Source organism: Herpailurus yagouaroundi, unplaced genomic scaffold (genome assembly GCF_014898765.1).
Source record: "Herpailurus yagouaroundi ecotype Mexico unplaced genomic scaffold, PumYag 142, whole genome shotgun sequence".
Classification (NCBI taxonomy): Eukaryota; Metazoa; Chordata; class Mammalia; order Carnivora; family Felidae; genus Herpailurus; species Herpailurus yagouaroundi.
The window spans coordinates 39248514-39266315 of record NW_024412397.1 but is presented as its reverse complement, the minus strand read 5'-3'; the positions used below and the strand labels follow the sequence as shown (position 1 = coordinate 39266315).

The 17802-nt window shown below is 35.1% G+C and overlaps 1 protein-coding gene across 6 annotated transcripts in view; it reads right to left on the bottom strand.

Moving 5' to 3' along the window:
* The window catches only part of NOL4 (nucleolar protein 4), a 428346-nt gene that overhangs the window by 293117 nt on the left and 117427 nt on the right, over window positions 1-17802 (bottom strand). For all 6 annotated transcript variants that reach the window (XR_005791656.1, XM_040479130.1, XM_040479123.1 and 3 more), the window contains 3 exons: window positions 13212-13323; window positions 12184-12296; window positions 6060-6192 (listed from right to left, as the gene is read on the bottom strand). Coding sequence is in view for 5 of the 6 variants with exons in the window: in XM_040479130.1 (XP_040335064.1) it covers window positions 6060-6192; window positions 12184-12296; window positions 13212-13323 (358 nt within the window). In the remaining variant the exon portion in view is untranslated. The remainder of the gene's footprint in view (window positions 1-6059; window positions 6193-12183; window positions 12297-13211; window positions 13324-17802) is intronic.

The window sequence follows — 17802 nt, the reverse complement described above, 5'->3', positions numbered from 1 at the left end:
ACCTCAACTTACCTTTGTACTCTATAATCTTTTTCTTTTTCCTGTTTATTTTGAGAGAGAGAAAGAAAGCAGGAGAAGGGCAGAGAAAGGGGAGAGAGTAAATCCCAAGGAGTCTCTGCACTATCAGTGCAGAGCCCGATGCAGGGCTCAAACTCACAAACCTTGAGATCAGTACCTGAGTTGAATCAAGAGTGGGATGCTTAACCGACTGAGCCACCCAGGCGCCCCTCTACTCCAATAATCTTAAGAAAATGGGCAACAGGGAAAAATACAACAATTTGTTTTGACTCAAAAATACAGAAATCCTTTGCTCTTATGTAAACATATTTTTGAGATTAATAAAGTACAAATATTCCCTTGCAAAACTATCAATAATATACAATATAGTATTGACTCAGACAAGCAATTAAAATGGTTCTTGTAAAAGTATAGTTCTATCAAATGAAATTGAATGTTTATTTTGAACTGAAACTTTCAAGTCTGTCTCTAAATCTGACACTTCTCTTTTGCCAGACATCCTTTAATAAATAACCTCAGCGGGGCGCCTGGGTGGCGCAGTCGGTTAAGCGTCCGACTTCAGCCAGGTCACGATCTCCCGGTCCGTGAGTTCGAGCCCCGCGTCGGGCTCTGGGCTGATGGCTCAGAGCCTGGAGCCTGTTTCCGATTCTGTGTCTCCCTCTCTCCCTGCCCCTCCCCCGTTCATGCTCTGTTTCTCTCTGTCCCAAAAATAAATAAACATTGAAAACAATAAATAAATAAATAAATAAATAACCTCAGCAACAACAACAAAACAAACAAATCAGCAGTTTATAGAATGTACAACTTCAGAAGAAAATAATTAAGAAAAAAGAGTGTTTTCTTGAGCTATTACAAGCTCCCACGAATTTCTAGAATCTGTGGACAGAAGCCTAAGTGACCACAGTTCTACTTCTAATCCAATTAAATGACAGAACTAGACACTTACAAATTGACAAACACCTGAATACAGAGCATCTTTAAGCTTCTTGATCTGGGAATGCTTTTCGGAATTCTGTAAACAACAACCATTGCACAGGAGAGCCTCTTTTATGATAAGCTACTTATATTTCATGATAGCTTCAAGGACCTCCTGCTTTTATGATTAACTCAAGGGATTATGCAATCTTTAAATGATTTTAACCTAGAGGCATTATTTTAAGTCTGTCAAAAAGTTTTAAGTCTGTCATAGCTTAATATATTTTACCCAAAATCCAGTGAAGGTGGCCAAAGGATACAAACTTCCAGTTACAAAATAAATAAGTCCTAAGGATATAATGTATAGCATAGTCACTATAGTTAATAATTACCCATTGTATATTTCAAAGTTGACTCTAAAAGTAGATTCTAAAGGTTCCTACCATAAGAAAAAATTGTAACTATGTATGGTAATGGATGTTAACTAGCCCTATTGTGGTGGTCATTTAACAGTAACTACCTATACCGAGCCATTATGTTGCACACTTATTTAAGGTAAAATAGGTTTGGGGGGCCTGGACGGCTCAGTCAGTTACACGTCTGGCTCCTGAGCTCAGCTCAGTCAGGTCAAGCCCCACATGGGGTTCACGCTGACAACACAGAGCCTGCTTGGGATTCTCTCTCTGACTCGCCCTCTGTCCCTCCCCTGCTTGTGCATACATGCTCGTGCTCTCTCTCAAAATAAATAAGTAAACTTAAAACAAACAAACAAATGTAAAATAGATTAAGTACTATGCTAAGATGCAGAGTTTCTGCACATTTTTTATCTTTATATTTTTGTTGACTTAGGGAAGCACTAGAAGCTTAAAATAAACACAAAAGCTGAATATTATACATCGATCTTTCCTTTTCTAAATTCTTCATTCCAGTTGTGTTTATTTGACCTTCACCTAATTATCTAGCCCAGTGGCAAGACATTTCTCTTCTTTTCCTCTCTTTCTCCAACACACATAATATACATATATCTCCCAATGATTTTACATTATTTCCCTTAATGAATATATTGCAAATCCTTCATAACCACAGTGAGAAACAAAAAGCTCTTAAAAGGGATTTTTAACTCTCCCTTTTATATGGTGCCCAATAAAGACATTGTTGTACCTACCTGTGTTATATTTATAGGTAAGCATTTCTAAAATCATGATATGTTAATTTCTTTACAATAATACATTAATCATGTTGTATTAAGGAAAATGGAACCTTTTAACTTAACATTTAAAATGTTGTTATTCATATTTTATAAATATTAAACTAGAGTTCCAGCTGACTGTTAAAATATAAGATTTTTCTCAATTTCTACAAAGACTTCAGACACATCAAACCCGTGGCTACAGAGAAAGGAATTTAACTGCCAAGTCTGAGCAAAACAATATTCTAGACCTACACATCTGATACAGTAGCCACTAGGCACCTGTGACTTTTAATCTAAATTAACATTAATTAAAATGAAATCAGATTAAATTAACATTAGTCCCTCAGTTGCACCAGCAATATTTTAAGTCCTCAATAGTTGCAGCATGGCTGGTGACTACCACAAGTATAAAACACACAAATACAGAACATTTCCATTATCTCAGAAAGTGGATTGAACACACTTCCTTCACTCCTCCCCAACCTCCACTTCTAAACTTCTCTTTATTGGGTCTCTTCAGTCTCCATCTTACAGGATTCTAACCCAGACTTGCCTTTTCTGCCTATACCAGTTGTTCTCAACTTAGGGACTTCATGCCCCTCCCCATAGGACATTTGAAATGTCTGAGACATTTTGGGTTGTCACAACTCGGGAGACAGGTTTTAATAGTGACGTGGTGAGTGGAAGCCAGAGACACTGCTAAGCATCTTACAATGCACAGGATATCCCCCACAACCACAAATGATGTGCCCAAGTTGAGAAACTTTGGGAGGGACTAGACTGGAGGTGCATGTGGATTGCCCACCCAAAAGTGGATTTGTTGTATCATTTGTATCATAAGTCCCTACCTTCTGACTACTCCCAAATATCACGTACACCAGGTACAAGAAAGTAATACCCTCAGATCCAATGTAGGTCTAGCACCCAGAGTCCCCACTGACTTTAGAAAGGTAGACATAAACTACAGGTTTTACCACATTGAATTCTTATTTTTACAGAGACTGGCATTTTCCCACATTGGTTAATTGAACAGTAATCAAATGTGGGTGGTATCACGTATACTTTTATTCCTTTAGATTTTTTTTTATCATTTTGAGAGACAGAGAGTGGGAGTGGCAGAGAGAGAGGGAGGGAAAGAGAGAGAGAATGAACATATTTTTATAAAAGAATGGTGATCAAACCTTCCCAGTATGTACATATTTTTGTTTATGTGTGTGTGTGTTTGTATGCGTAGGTATGTTCATTGATGCATGTATTTATAAGTACAGAGAAAAATGAAATGATACAGTAGTTTGTCAATGAGGATTACATATGGGAGTGCTATTATCAGGGGAAAGGAGAAACGGAAAAAATATGTAAAATTTAGGCAAAAATTCATGGTAATGGTAAAAAGTTATATTTTCATTTTTTTTAAATAATGGAGTATTTAAGAACTACCTCAAATAGAGCAACTGATAGGAAAATCAAAAGCATAAGATCTATTCATTAATATGGCATTTGTATTCTAGAAGAGAAACGGCTAATAAATACGAAAAATAATACTTCATACAGCGGTGAGTCCTCTGAAGAATATTAAAATGTAGGTGTTTGGGGGAGATAGTCCTGAGCTCAGGAAAGAGATCAGCACTTAGAGAAGCAAATCTGGGATTCATCAGGGTGCTACACGAGTCAATGTGATCATTTAGAGAGTAAGTGTAGGGGAGGAGAGAGTTCAGGGTTGTACCCTAGAGCACTCCAACAGGGAGTGGCAAAGATGGAAGCTTACCGAGATGAGCAAAAGAAGTAGAGGAGAGAAAGTGGAGATGCTGAGACAACTCTTTAGATGAGTTTTTCCGGAAAGTGTCTTGTGGGAATGGTACAGAGAAATGGGGCACTGAATGGAAGGGCACCATGGGATCAATGGAAGCTTTGTATAGAGGACATTTAACACACCATGCTTATATATTCATCCTGGGGAAAAGCTATGATGCAGGAAAACAAAAGAAATGCTTGCAAGAGAAAACTCAATGAGAAGTGAGAGGAAAAGGCATTTGTAGAAGAGAAGACTTAGGGATAGGTTGGAGAAGGAATGACTAGCTATGTCCTTATCCTTGAGGCATGCATCCATATATGATGAGAAAGTGTTTTCTCCCAAGAGTAAACAGTATTTGAAATTATTCCACTGAATTGTATTAGAATCAATGTAGATTTATATCACATCAGCTATCCCCTAGCAAAATATCCACAACTGACAACTTCAATCAACAAAACCATGAATTTGCATCGTGAGACACATTCTCTTGTTATTTACATGCTCCAAAATTATAGACTAAAAAAGACGATGGTGCAAATAGGCAAAGTACACGAACAAATGTTAGTAGAGTGATATATACATAAATATATTTGTCACTGATATATAGTTCAGTTACTCTATGATCCCAGTGCTATGCAATTTCCAATAAAAAGTCAAAATCTGAAGATGTCTGCTCAGATTTTAAAAGAGAAAAGATAATCTATATCTGAACCAGAAAAATTCCATTCTTAGAAATTTCCCAAGTTGGGGCACCTGGGTGGCTCAGACAGTTAAGCTTCCGACTACGGCTTAGGTCATGATCTCACAGTCTGTGAGTTTGAGCCCCGCATTGGGCTCTATGCTGACAGCTCAGAGCCTGGAGCCTGCTTCAGATTCTGTCTCCCTCTCTCTCTGCGCTTCCCCCATTCGCACTCTCTCTGTCTCTCTCTCAAAAATAAATAAGCATTAAAAAAGAAACAAATTTCCCAAGTAAATGTCCTTTCTACCACAATAGCTAGTCCACTGTGTAGTAGGTAAAATAAGATTTTAAAGCCACTGATCAATCAGTGCATGCGTCATTCCTTGTAATTCATGCCAACAAGGACACCAAAATCTTTTAGGCTCATCTGAATTGTGAACAAGAAACATGTTTGGCACCTTTTTTTTGAAATTTGGGTATACCTAAAACTAGGGATTTCTTAAACTTTGACAGCAAAAGCAGATCAGCAGCTAGAAATGCAGCAATCTTTTACAACCAGTTTTTAATAGCAAGCGTCAGAGAAAGCAAGGAAAACTTTTCATTTCCCTATCTAGAGATGTAGGCACAAAACTATATAGTCAAAAAGTTCATGAAAACTTGTTAATGACAGGAATAATAAACTAATGTTGGATGAAATTGGCCAACTGCCTCCTATTTACAACCCGTAATTTTCATTCACGATTACCTTAGTAAGGCACATTTACTTCCATACATAATTTTATATTTACAAAGACAGAAATCTATAAAGATAACTTTCAAAGATCTCTGCAAACAGTAGACCTAAAATATTAACTGCCTGGTCTACTTTCTCTACCTATCCAGTTTTCTTCCTATCAACAACAACTGGATAATTCTGGAATTTTCAATGGACCCAGAAATAAGAGATTATGATTGATTTTTCACTTACAGCTTTATAAAGTAGCTCAAAATCCCAGCAAAAATCTTCCTACCCCAGCAAAATCACTCTGGTAAAATTATTCTTTTAGATAAATTGTTTTTAATTACAACTTTGTCTTTTAGGAAAATTAAAACATCCAAATTACTCTTCTGATCATTTTAAACTCTTTACTATTATGGCCTGAGAAACCAAAGCTAGGAAACACTGCAGAAACCCAAATTACACTGGTACAACACATTTAAGTTCAGGGAGCAAAACATGGGAAACCTTGGATTTTTATAACTAACATCTGTTTATAAACCAGTCTATCACCCTAGTTTTGAACAAAGTACTTGAATCCAAAAATAAGGAAGTAGATGATGGAACCTGAGTCTACAGAAAAGTCCCCACAGGAACAGATAAAAAAAAAATCAGCACAAAAGCATGAGGTGGTTGTTGTTTAAATAAACTCTGACTTGGGTTTTTGTTGTTTTGTTGATTTGTTTGTTCAGTTTGAAAGGCTTACCATCTTGCTGCCCATGAAGAGCCTGAGGACTCTGCATTCTCTCCTCAAGATTGGAGCTAAGATCAGAGTTCACGGCTGACATCCGTGTTGAATCGCTCATATCAAATTCATCGCTTTCTATTGAACTTTCATCCTGAAAATGGTTTTAAAATATCATCAAGCATCATAAAATATAACACATTCAAATAGTGACCATTATATCTACAGGGTCAATTAGAGCTTAGCCAGTAAGTTAGCTTTTACAGAACTCAGTAAATTGTGTTACATATTAATAGATACTTGAAATAAATAATGTAATAATTTCTCTCTTTAAGGAATTTCAAGGCTTGTGAAAAATCAAACAATGTATCTAAGTACAGGCAGATTTAAAAGGCAAAATAACATGTTTAGGAAGGATGTACTTGGGAGAATTATCCTTAACAATGAAAAAATGGTTTTTTTAATTAGTAAAAACTTCCCTAGGACAGTCAGTCACGAAACATAAAATACAGAGAAATATATGTTTTGAGTCCAAAAATAAATGACCTAATAAAATATTATAAGCAAAAATCTTAGGATGCGATAAGAAAACCTTACACAAAAAATTTTCCTTGGCAAACAGGATGGATTCTAATAATTGACAAACTTACATGGCTAGATTGAAAATCCACATTTCCTGAAAGCAAGATTTTAACCCCTCCCTTCTTTCCTTATAAGTGAATATATGCTGTACTGCAACCACAAAAACAAGTTCTAGGTAGAAGTGTGAAAGATCCATTTACCAAAAGCCAGTTCGCCGAGTGGCTAAATTACCAAAAGGCCAGTTTTCCAAATGCCCAACTCATCAAAACCTGTCAAAAATTAAGGTAAACCAAGTCTAAGATATTTTGCTGTAAATCGTTTCACTGAAGCAAATTCCTTTTAGAGAACCGATTTTCAGCCAAATGGTATGCTTACGTAGGCAGAAAGGCCTGAGAAACTTGTGTAACATATTGCAAGTACTTAATCAAAATCACCAGGTTTGACTTTAATTTGTAAATGTCTGATCTCAAAGTTTAGCATTAATATAAAAATCAGCAATCGCCATAGCAGTAGTGCTATTTATGTGACACGTAACTGTTCTTTATACTTGTTTACTCACTTCATCTTTATCACAACCTGTGAATTGGGTACCAGGATTCATCCACTTTTACAGATTGAGAAATTGAGGCACAGAGCAGTTAAAGAACGTATCCCACTATAATACACCAGAACTGGGATTCATATGAAGTCACTCACGCTTGAGAAAATGACTTCTTTGAACAGGAAGAGTTACCTTGGCTTCCTAAATGACATCTTGGTATCAGCAAAGAAGTTGCTATGGTTAGGGGACAGGAACGTTCTAGTAGACTAACAAATTGGCATTCTGATCCATAGGTCAGGTCAAGATGATTTTGGTGTCCTTCCTTTACACAAGGTCTGATCATGCCCGGGTATACTGAGTAGAACTAGCTCTTCATTAATTCAGCAAGGAAATGACACCCTGTGAGGCCTCTGGGCAATCAGCCGCATAGACTTCTCCCAGCGGCATGCCCTCTCTCTTGGTACATTATGTTTTCTCAAATTCTAAATTCTAAGAAAATCCAAAGCATCTGAAATAAATATATATATTAAAAAGAGAAAAAAATAACAGAATTCAATGTGCACATCAATCTTATCAGTGTGTACCATATACATATGCCTACACATATATGCACACACGTAGGTGATACAGATATTTATTATATGCACTATATATAGTGTCTGACATGATGGAATTTTAGAGTACATTCTCTACAGCCAGACTGACTGATTCAGATCCAGCTCTGCCACTTAGATGTGTTACCTTAAATAAGTAACCTAACCTTTCTGTGCCTCAATTTCTTCATCTATAAAATGGGAATAATAGTATTAATCTCATAGGGCTATATAAAGGTTAAGCAAATATACTAATATTTAAAGTACTTAGGACAAGGTCAGATAAATAAGTACAAAACTGTTTTAATATTTTTATGTAGAATACATAAGAAACTCTGCAGTATATAATAGGACTTATATTATGTTTTATGAACACATACAAAAATAAATTTAAATATAATAGTAAAGATTAAATATAATAGTAAATACATTTAAATATATTAAATAGTAAAAAATATACATATAAAATAAAATATAAAGTAAATTTAAATATGTGTTTATAAACTAGCTGTGTATTTTATATAAACATAGTCTGTAGAATCAGCACTTATTATATATACTAAAAATAGCTAAATATACATAGTCCAGTAAAATTTCATCTCTAATATATACCATCTTAAATATATGTGTGTGTGTGTATTCACACGTGTGTGTGTAAATGTATGTATATGTCAGAATGTATGTGTGAGTTTAAAGGAAAGCTAGATACAAAGAGATAATATCTGATCCATGGAATGATTATATAAACTGCTACAGCACATTATGAATAATCAATACACATTTTATCATCAATAAGTAACAGTCTTATAAGTATATATTTTAAGAAATGTGGACAACAAATTAAATGGTTATACAACCAACTGTACCTGCTATTTTAATTTTAAAAGAAATCACCATTCTATTAATCATAGGTGTCTTAATGATTGTGACTATCTTAAATGTTTTCCTTTATGATTTCCTCTGATATACATTTTACTTTTCACAATTCTACTCCTTATTAGAATATAAATTATCCAATTGCTTACATTTATAAAGAGCTTTAACAAAACTAAGTGCATGTATTCATTCTGTAAGTTCTATTCAAATTATTGACTGATTAAATTACTATCTTTGATAAGAGGTGGAAAAAGTGCCTAAAACCTAATGTTGCGGTTTTTTATTATCAACATAGAGACAATGCTAATTGTCAGGAATGCTAAGTCTAGGAAGAAATTACCAAATATTTCTAAGAATGAAGAACTGGAAAACTTGACTGATATGATATTAAAGTATTTTATTTTATTCATGATCATCTGTAGGCCATTCATCTGAATTCTTCCCCTATGGGTGTTTTATTCTATATGACAATCAGAAAGAGAGTCTTCAATCTGACTTTATTCCTTATGTTATTAAAATCTTAGGATAATGAAAGCCATGGCCAACTACCATAGAATTTGCTTCCCTAAGGCTTAATTTTTAAAAATTAGAATCAATATTTTACTGTAACAAATAATTTTATTCCCAATCTTTTCCTTTTAAGACAATTGCATGGAATTTAGATCCTCTGATCCATTTATTTTATTTTAGTTTTCAAGTTCCAGATTTTACCTCTAGAGGTCTCTACCCTGTGACTCCTGATTTCCATTGCTATTTGTCCTGATCTCATTTTCCCATTTCCTGAATGATTAATTATAGTCTCCTAGGTTTCTATCCACCTCCAATTTCTTCCCCACCAGTCCTGTTCATCATCCACTGCTAAATTAACCTTTCCACTTCAGAAAGTGCCACTTCTCTGCTCATAAATTTGCAGCTATATTCGTCGATCCAAATCTACCAAGTAATGTGTAAGTTGCTCAAACATTAAGGGTTTTCCATAAGACTGCTTGAAACCCGCTCCCACAATCTAATCTTTGTTGTTTTTCACTTACCTTATGCTCAAGCCAACTCAAAGCCCATACTATTAGCCTTTCTATGGAATGCACCACCTCAGACCTTAGTGTGCATGAGTGTAGATATTGTTAAAAATTCAGATCACCACGTGTCACACATTATGTCCAGAATCAGAATCTTGGGCTGGGGTTCTGCAACATGCAGTGCAATGAGCTCCGTGGGTGCCCCTGATGTTGGTTATTTAGCCAGTAATGTTCAGAAAAACATTCTGTGCTGATGGAATTACTCTATAAGATTCCCTATGCGGTAAGGTGACTACCAGCTTTACTTGGCTATTGAGCACTTGAAACATGGCCAGTGCAACTGAAGAACTAAAAATTTAATTTTAGGTAATTTTAATTAATATCTGATTAAATTTAAATATCACCATATGGCTAATGGCTACCATATGGGGCAGTGAAAATCTAACAATTCCTCATTGTTGGATCTTGAAAATATTTCCAATCATTCACTATTAGCAATGCAACAAACATCCTAATACTTGAGTTGTTCCATACATCACATTCCTTAGTATAAATTTCTAGTCAAGCATATGGGTAACATTGAAAAATTTTTAATAATTATTGCCAAACTCTCCCCCTGTAAGATTATTCTGGTTCAAACTCCATCAACAGTCTGTAAGAAGGTCAACTGATCTTACATTATTAAAGTATTTTGATTCTCATTCCTGGCCATCTTTATTTCTCTTAATAGCACTTAGCATCTTCTTCTATACATACTTTTATTATTTATGTCCTTTATTTTCTCCCCTGCAACTAGAAGATAAGTTTAATAAAGGCAATGTTTTTGTCAATTTATTAAGTTTATCTCCATTATCTACAAGAGTACCAGTTACATAGAAGGTACTCAGTAAATATTGGTTGAACTAATTGAAATAACGCATTAAAATTTAAATATAACTGAGCACAAAGAAATATCTCACTTGAATTCTGTTTTAATGTAATTTACTTAATCACCTTCTTATCTTTCAATAATCACAACTTCTAAAATTTTGCCAATAATCTAGCCATTCATATGAATATTTTGAAGGCAGTGTGCATCCAATTGGTATTTTCAAGATGTAAGGATGAGAGCTATTTTCCTAATCCAGTTATAAATTGAAAGGATCTCCTCCCTTTGTGTGAAATACTTATGATGCTTTAGAAGCCAGAAGGATTCGGCATATGTGGGCTGTACCGTTGGCACAGAGTTGATTTTCTTACTTTTTAGCCTAGAAATAAACGTACCAACATCTAAATGAGCTTCCTACAAATAATTTGACAGCTCCAACTAGTTTATGAGGTTTAATTTTTTTCCAATTATATAATAAATCAGGAGAATAACTTTCCATTCTCCCGGATGGATAGACATTAGTATTTTTTAGTTGTCTTTTATATCTTTAACCCAAAGATTTTATTACTATTTACTTAATCATTTATATGTAGCCATCTGATAATATGAAATCCACGTCTGCCACTGTACAAATACAGATCTTCTCACAAACTGTACTCTCAATGGTTTTTTGAGATAAAACAATTTTATAATATAGTTTTAAGATTAAACCTGCTCAAATAAAGAGGAAAACAAAAAATATGAGTTTCATTAAAGTAAGCTCAACAAAGTGAATTTTATAACACTTCATCAAATAACGCTGTATTTGAAAAATAAATATTTAACCACATTTCCTGTTATTGAGAAATTTCAAGAAGGACTGTACGTATTAGCCTGAGAAACCACTCCTAATACTGATCATCTGAATGTGCGTATTGATTAATGGCTTGTTAACTGACTAGTTAACAAGGATTTCCTAAGCCCCTATTGCTACAAGTTTTGGTGGTGGAATATATATAACTTGGCCCCTATCTTTGAGATACTTCCACCAAACGGAACACTTAATTAGTATCCTAAAGAATATTCAACAAGTATGCATTTGTGTCTAATACATGCCAGCAAGCGCACATCTCGATTCTACTCTACAAATTAAACAGGATAATTTGAAACATCAAAATACCCCTAATTAGGAAGAATCACAACAAATTATCTCTAGAAAATACACACTGGTATAGAGAATAATGGGAAAAAAAACCTTTAAAACATACAAAAGATTTAGATGGTGGAGAAATGATTATACTTGAAATGCCCATTAAATTGACTTTTGTGATTTCCAGGAAAAATAGCCTGAATACTACTGGACACTTTCCTTGGATACTCACTCATTTGGGATACTTTCCCCTGAACTTTCTAGCACTTTACCAAGGCTAGTTTGATGGTGGTCCATTAAGGAAAAAGAAGCTTTCTTGGGAAGGAACACATTCCCACCCAGCACTAAGGTAGATGTGTTGAGACAGGGACTCTCTGTCAGGGACTAGAAGTTTCTGCCTGTTTTTTCCAACTGTGCAATGCCAGTAACATTCCTTTCATTAAAGAATAAATTACCATCTTCAAAATGCCATCACGCTTAATACGACAGTCATGGTTATCAAACTTCATTCCGACTTGGAAGTCGGTATTTCCATTTTACCTCATCTTGCTGTGAGTTCAGCAGCTGCAACTTCATGTGCTTCATGTAGGCCATGGTAATTGGCATGTTGTAGTCGATCATGCTGGTCACCAAAGTCGGAGGTTTTCCATTATCTGCAATAAAACATTTTTAATGGGTGTGAAAGTGATACTGCATTCTACCTGTAATTTCAGAGCGATCCACGTTGTTAAAAATTGAAATCTGGTTCTAGATACCAAGTCTTTAGGAGGTTGGTAGCATTATGGATGGATGGTAGGAAAAGGTAACCATACAAAGGTACATGGGACAAACTAACTCTATGGATAAACTAGTTATTTCTAACTACAGGAAAGCTTTTTGATACCCTGGCAGCAAAGCATGAACCCAATACAGTGATTAAACACAATCATTGGTAGTTTTGTATTTTTCTCCTTTGCTGCACACCTACAGTTCCTATGTGCTACTTGAGTAAAAAAGGAAATTTGCGCATTTTTTCCTTTCATCTTTTTCTTCTATGTCTATTCATCCCCCAACACACAGGAATGAACTAATCTAAATGTCTCTTTGAGATTATTTTAAACTCTCAGAGAAACTCACCGATTAGGAAAATCATATAAGTAATTTTCAATGAGAACTAAAGTCAAATTATAACTTCCATGTAAAAATTTTCAGCAGAGGAGCTCCATACTATACTCTTCACTTTTAGAAATAAGGAACTGGTAGATTTAAAAGGAGATTGATGGAACATCAGGTTCCTTGCTAACTATGTTTAACATCCCATGAAATACACATGATATGTGAAAATTAAAATATTATTACAGGGAAAAAAGTTATTTGCCACAGTCAAAACCACCTTTCTTCTGAGAATGGGCACAGAATTACTCTGTAAGTGGATATTCAAAATTGACTGCCTGCCTCTGGATTGAATCAACGAGACGATCGGACTTGTTGAACTATTTCAGTCTACCACATGTGTATAAAGATGTCGGATATAAACTGCCATTACAAGTAAAACGACTTTAAGTCTCACTATTTGACACCACAGCTACCTTTGTGATCTGTTCCATCTGGGTTTAAATGCATTCTTTTCTGGCACTCTGAGCAGCTCATTAGAAACCGTGTCACCGCTTCTCTTGGTAAGAAGGCATAGCTCTCTGAAATCTGAAATGATTCACAAAATAGAGGTGTTATTATATAAGCTGACTGCACATGAGTCAACAGAAATGATCACTGTATTTCCCAGTAAGACGCATTATTCCATAATGGCAGGAAGCACAATGAAAGCATGCACTGCGTACCATGCATCATTTCAAGAAATATCTATCCAACTTGATTGCATGTCTCTTAGTAATAGCTAATAATGTGATGTGGAGAACAAAACATCACCCACATCTGGATGGATATCTGTTTAGGTTTCTGCATTTCTTTTAGGAAACGTAATCACAGTGTGCAGATATTCTAGTGAATTTTCCTATGAAAAATTGCCAACATTGGTTTTTAAACTTACTGCTAGCACCATCAAAGTTTTATCCAATTTACATATATTTTTAAAAATTTAGCCCCAACTAGAAACACTAAACTTTGGATTTTGCATTAGTGAGCATTTCTTCAGTATGGCTTTTTAAAACATTTTAAGTCAAAATAACAGAAAATTCTAAGAGAACTTATGTATATATTTGCTACAGTGAATCATCCCTTCCACAGAAAATGACACACCTGGAAATGCATTTTGGCCACTTATTTCAATTGTTATTTTACATCAGTGTTTCAAAATTTATGTCCACAAAAGCTCAGGCTGATGATCAGAGCAAGCTTCTCAGGTACACTCTATAGAGCTTCTATTATCAGAATCATGATCTAGATCCCATTAGAAATCAATACTCCTATCAGTCATTTTTAAAATACTAATTTTTCAAAATCCAAGGTATTTCTCTCATCAAAGCCAATAACTTAAGTGAAGCTGACAGATTGTTAAATATCTCTAAATAAAAGCGGACACTGACTCGGACAGTGTGATGCACTACTCAGAAGTGTGATGCAGGGCATCAATCTTCCACCACAGCACTAACACTGGTACATGAAATACACCAGAAAGAAGAAGAATAAACAAGTTGAGTTGTAAGTGAGACATAAATGCCAAAGAAAATTTCTCAGGTGTATGTACAGTTTTTATGAACACTACCACACTTGAAGCTTGTAGAAAGGAAATATGCACCTTGTGTATAATTGAGTACAATTCTACACCAATTCTGTCAATGATGATGGGGTCAAATTTTACTTATTCATGCTGTAGAAAGAGCACAACATTGAAGAAATCCCATGCACTAAAATTCAAAATTATAAAGGAAACTTTGCCTTGCATTTAATAATAAAGTCAGTTTGTATCAGTTAGCCTAGATCAGGGCAAAAAAGCCACAAGAATACCAAAGAGAAGGCACAGGTCCACAATTAAAGTCTATCATGGATGATCCATATACAGGTAATTAAAATTCAACTTTACTAGGGTTTTTAATTTACTATAATTTGTAAATTCAGATGTTGTCCAGTTTAAAAAAAAATACTTCACACTGTACAAAGAATTTTGAGAGAAAAATAAACAGAACAACTTGAAAGTATTTCATCAAGCTATTTTATTTATGTTATATTTTTAGAGAGAGAGAGAGAGAGAGAGAGAGAGCGCAAGCACAAGTGGGGAAGAGGGGCAGAGGGGAAGAACTCCACTGAGTGTGGAGCCTAATGTGGGGCTCTATTCCACGACCCTGGAATCATGACCTAAGCCAAAACCAAGAGTTGGACACTCAACCGACTGAGCCCCCCCAGGTGCCCCCCATCAAACTATTTTATATTAATTATTGAATAAGGAAATACATACACAAATTAAATTCTCATTCCCTTTCTCTTATGCTATTTTCCTAACTACACACACACACACACACACACACACACACACACAAACACATTTGATCATTACTCATCTGTTTTATAGAAGGAACTCACACCTTTGCCTGATTTATTAATCTGATTGGAGATCATTTTTCTGACACTCCAAAAACCTATGTTAAAGTAATTCAGAAATTACAAACAAATGTCCACGATGCATGCCTGGCCCTAATATTTTAACTCACATGAAGTTATAGTCCATTGGAACTAATGGGGCTGTCCACTAAATTCTTCAACAAATAGGATTTGAGTAGAATGTTCTACTGATTTTCAGGGGATTTCTATTACAACCCTATCTACTTATATAAAAGGCAAACCTTCCATTGAAAAACTGATGAGTAAATGTGGAGTTGAAGACACCCTGTGTTTGCTTCCAGCATCCTGATGCTCTCCACAATCTTCCCATTTCCCAATGCTAATAAGGCGCTTGTGTAGGAATCCCTTCTAGATGGATTTATCATTGACCTGGCCCAATCATATTACTTGTCCTGGCATTACTTAGCTCCAAACCAATTGTTTTAGAATCATTATTAATCACATTACATTTCTTTTAATAGTTTAACTCTGAGAAATGAGTAACTGTAATGGTCACAAATATGTTTGTGTTCATGTGTACATGTGGGCATGGAAAAAAAATATAAAATCCTGCTTTGTATCTTAGAAAGGAAATTTTAGCAAGTATTTTATCACATCATTCTCTGTGGTGTTATGCTGGCACAGCACTTGCCATGTCACCACATGTTATATCAGTGGATAAAAGCATTTATTTGGGGGTACTTTTCTTGGTGTTCAGAATCCACTTTACGGGGAGACCAGCCAAGGCATCCCACTCTCCTTGAATCCTTTTTCCCCACCTCATGCTCACTGGGGCTCACAGACCTCGGAGTCGTCCTAAGCCCAAGGAGAAAAGACCCTCAGAACAGATTCTTCACATCTTACACTTATTTCTGAAATGATATTTCTCCTGCCATGGAGGTGAAGAAGGAAAATAATTTCTTTTTCCTTATCTAGAATTTTTCCTCCCAGGCCTCTTTGAAATTAAGGATCCTAGGCAACCTTCATGGCTGAAGTTCTTAGAATATTTGTAAAAATGAAGAAATACTCTTAAAAAGCTCTTAAATTACAGTACATTTGGATAAATACATTTCATATTTAAAGCCCTGTCTTTTGATCCTGTCGGTATCTTCCTGTAACCCCATTTAGAGATAACATTGAAAGCCCACACGTGAAGCCTCTTTAGAAATTGAGGCAGGGGCAAAATGCCCTTATGGCTCCTTCTCTAATGAAAGGCCCTGTTTCCATTTGCTGGGAGTGAATGTTGGAAATGCTAAACCAACTTTAAATAGATATTCATAAATGGTGATAAAACACACGGATGTGTTCTTCTAGGCTCTCCATTCATCAAAGTCCTAACATCCTTCATGCAGTATGTAATAGTAGTTGCAAATAAAACTTCGAAGGGACGAAAATTGAAAAAATATTTTGATTCAGACACTTGAAATACCATTCTACCAATACTATAATTAATTATATGAAATGCTATAATCATTCATAAATGTCTTGTTTCCTTGACCCAGTCTTCAAATCTAATCACTTACTTGTTTCTAGGATAGAAATTGAACTTTGAATAGAGTATGGAACATTTTCTAGAACACTGATGAGGATGACACGTCATTTAAAAATGTATTCTTAGAATTGTATTTATATTTTGGAATGATAGAGAGTATTTACTTCGAATTTTTCCATGAGGAAACACTGCATCTTTTTGGTAATAAGAAGCAAAACGTAACATGAATGGATATTAGTCTTGCTCTCTCTGCAGTGAACACTAAAAGGACAACTGCCTTATGACAAACCACATATACTGCTTATACTAGAAATTAACATCCAAAGGAAGGACTAGAACCTAGCCACGCTGAAACTTACGAAGTAATACCAAACATCATTTTTCGTGTAAACTACTGTGAGGCATCTCTTCCTCAGAAGATGTTTTTCCTATGAATCCAGACTTGTTTTCTTAGATTTATGTAATGCTTTGTATTTTTCATTGACTTTTTGCAATCATTACGTTAGACGGTAACTAAACAGATTTCACAGTAGTTTTTTGATAAGTGGATTGACTGGTATAAAGAGATGAAATGAGTTGTCATTGTTATGCAACAAAGGACAAAGCAGAGGGCTTTGGGTCTCCCAAATCCTGGTCTCCCAAATCCTGGTCTATCTCTATGAATTGAACGGACCATGATGAGCTTATCTGACAGATACACAAATCCCTAGGGTCCAAAGAAAGCAGAAACATTGAAATAGATTTTTTTTTTTTAATTGTAGATTTCAAAGTGTCTCACAGGACGAAGTCAGCACTTGTGAAACGTCCTTAAACTTGAGGTACGGCTGAAGATTTGTTGTTACCCCTCTTAAGTTTGTGGTTCCGGGGTGGGAATGTTGGGGCACAACGTATTTTTTCATTACTTACCACTTCTAAAGACCTTAATTCTTCTCTGTATTGGACATTATTAATACTGTTTTTACCATGAAAATATTACATTCTAAGTCCATTAAAACTGGACTTCATCAACAATTCAGAATATCATGAACCAAATTATCACACATTAGGCATAGAAATGACCTCTCCCAACAACAACAACAAAAAAAATGGTAATACTTCTACATAAAAATAATTGAACTGAGGCATCTTTTGAT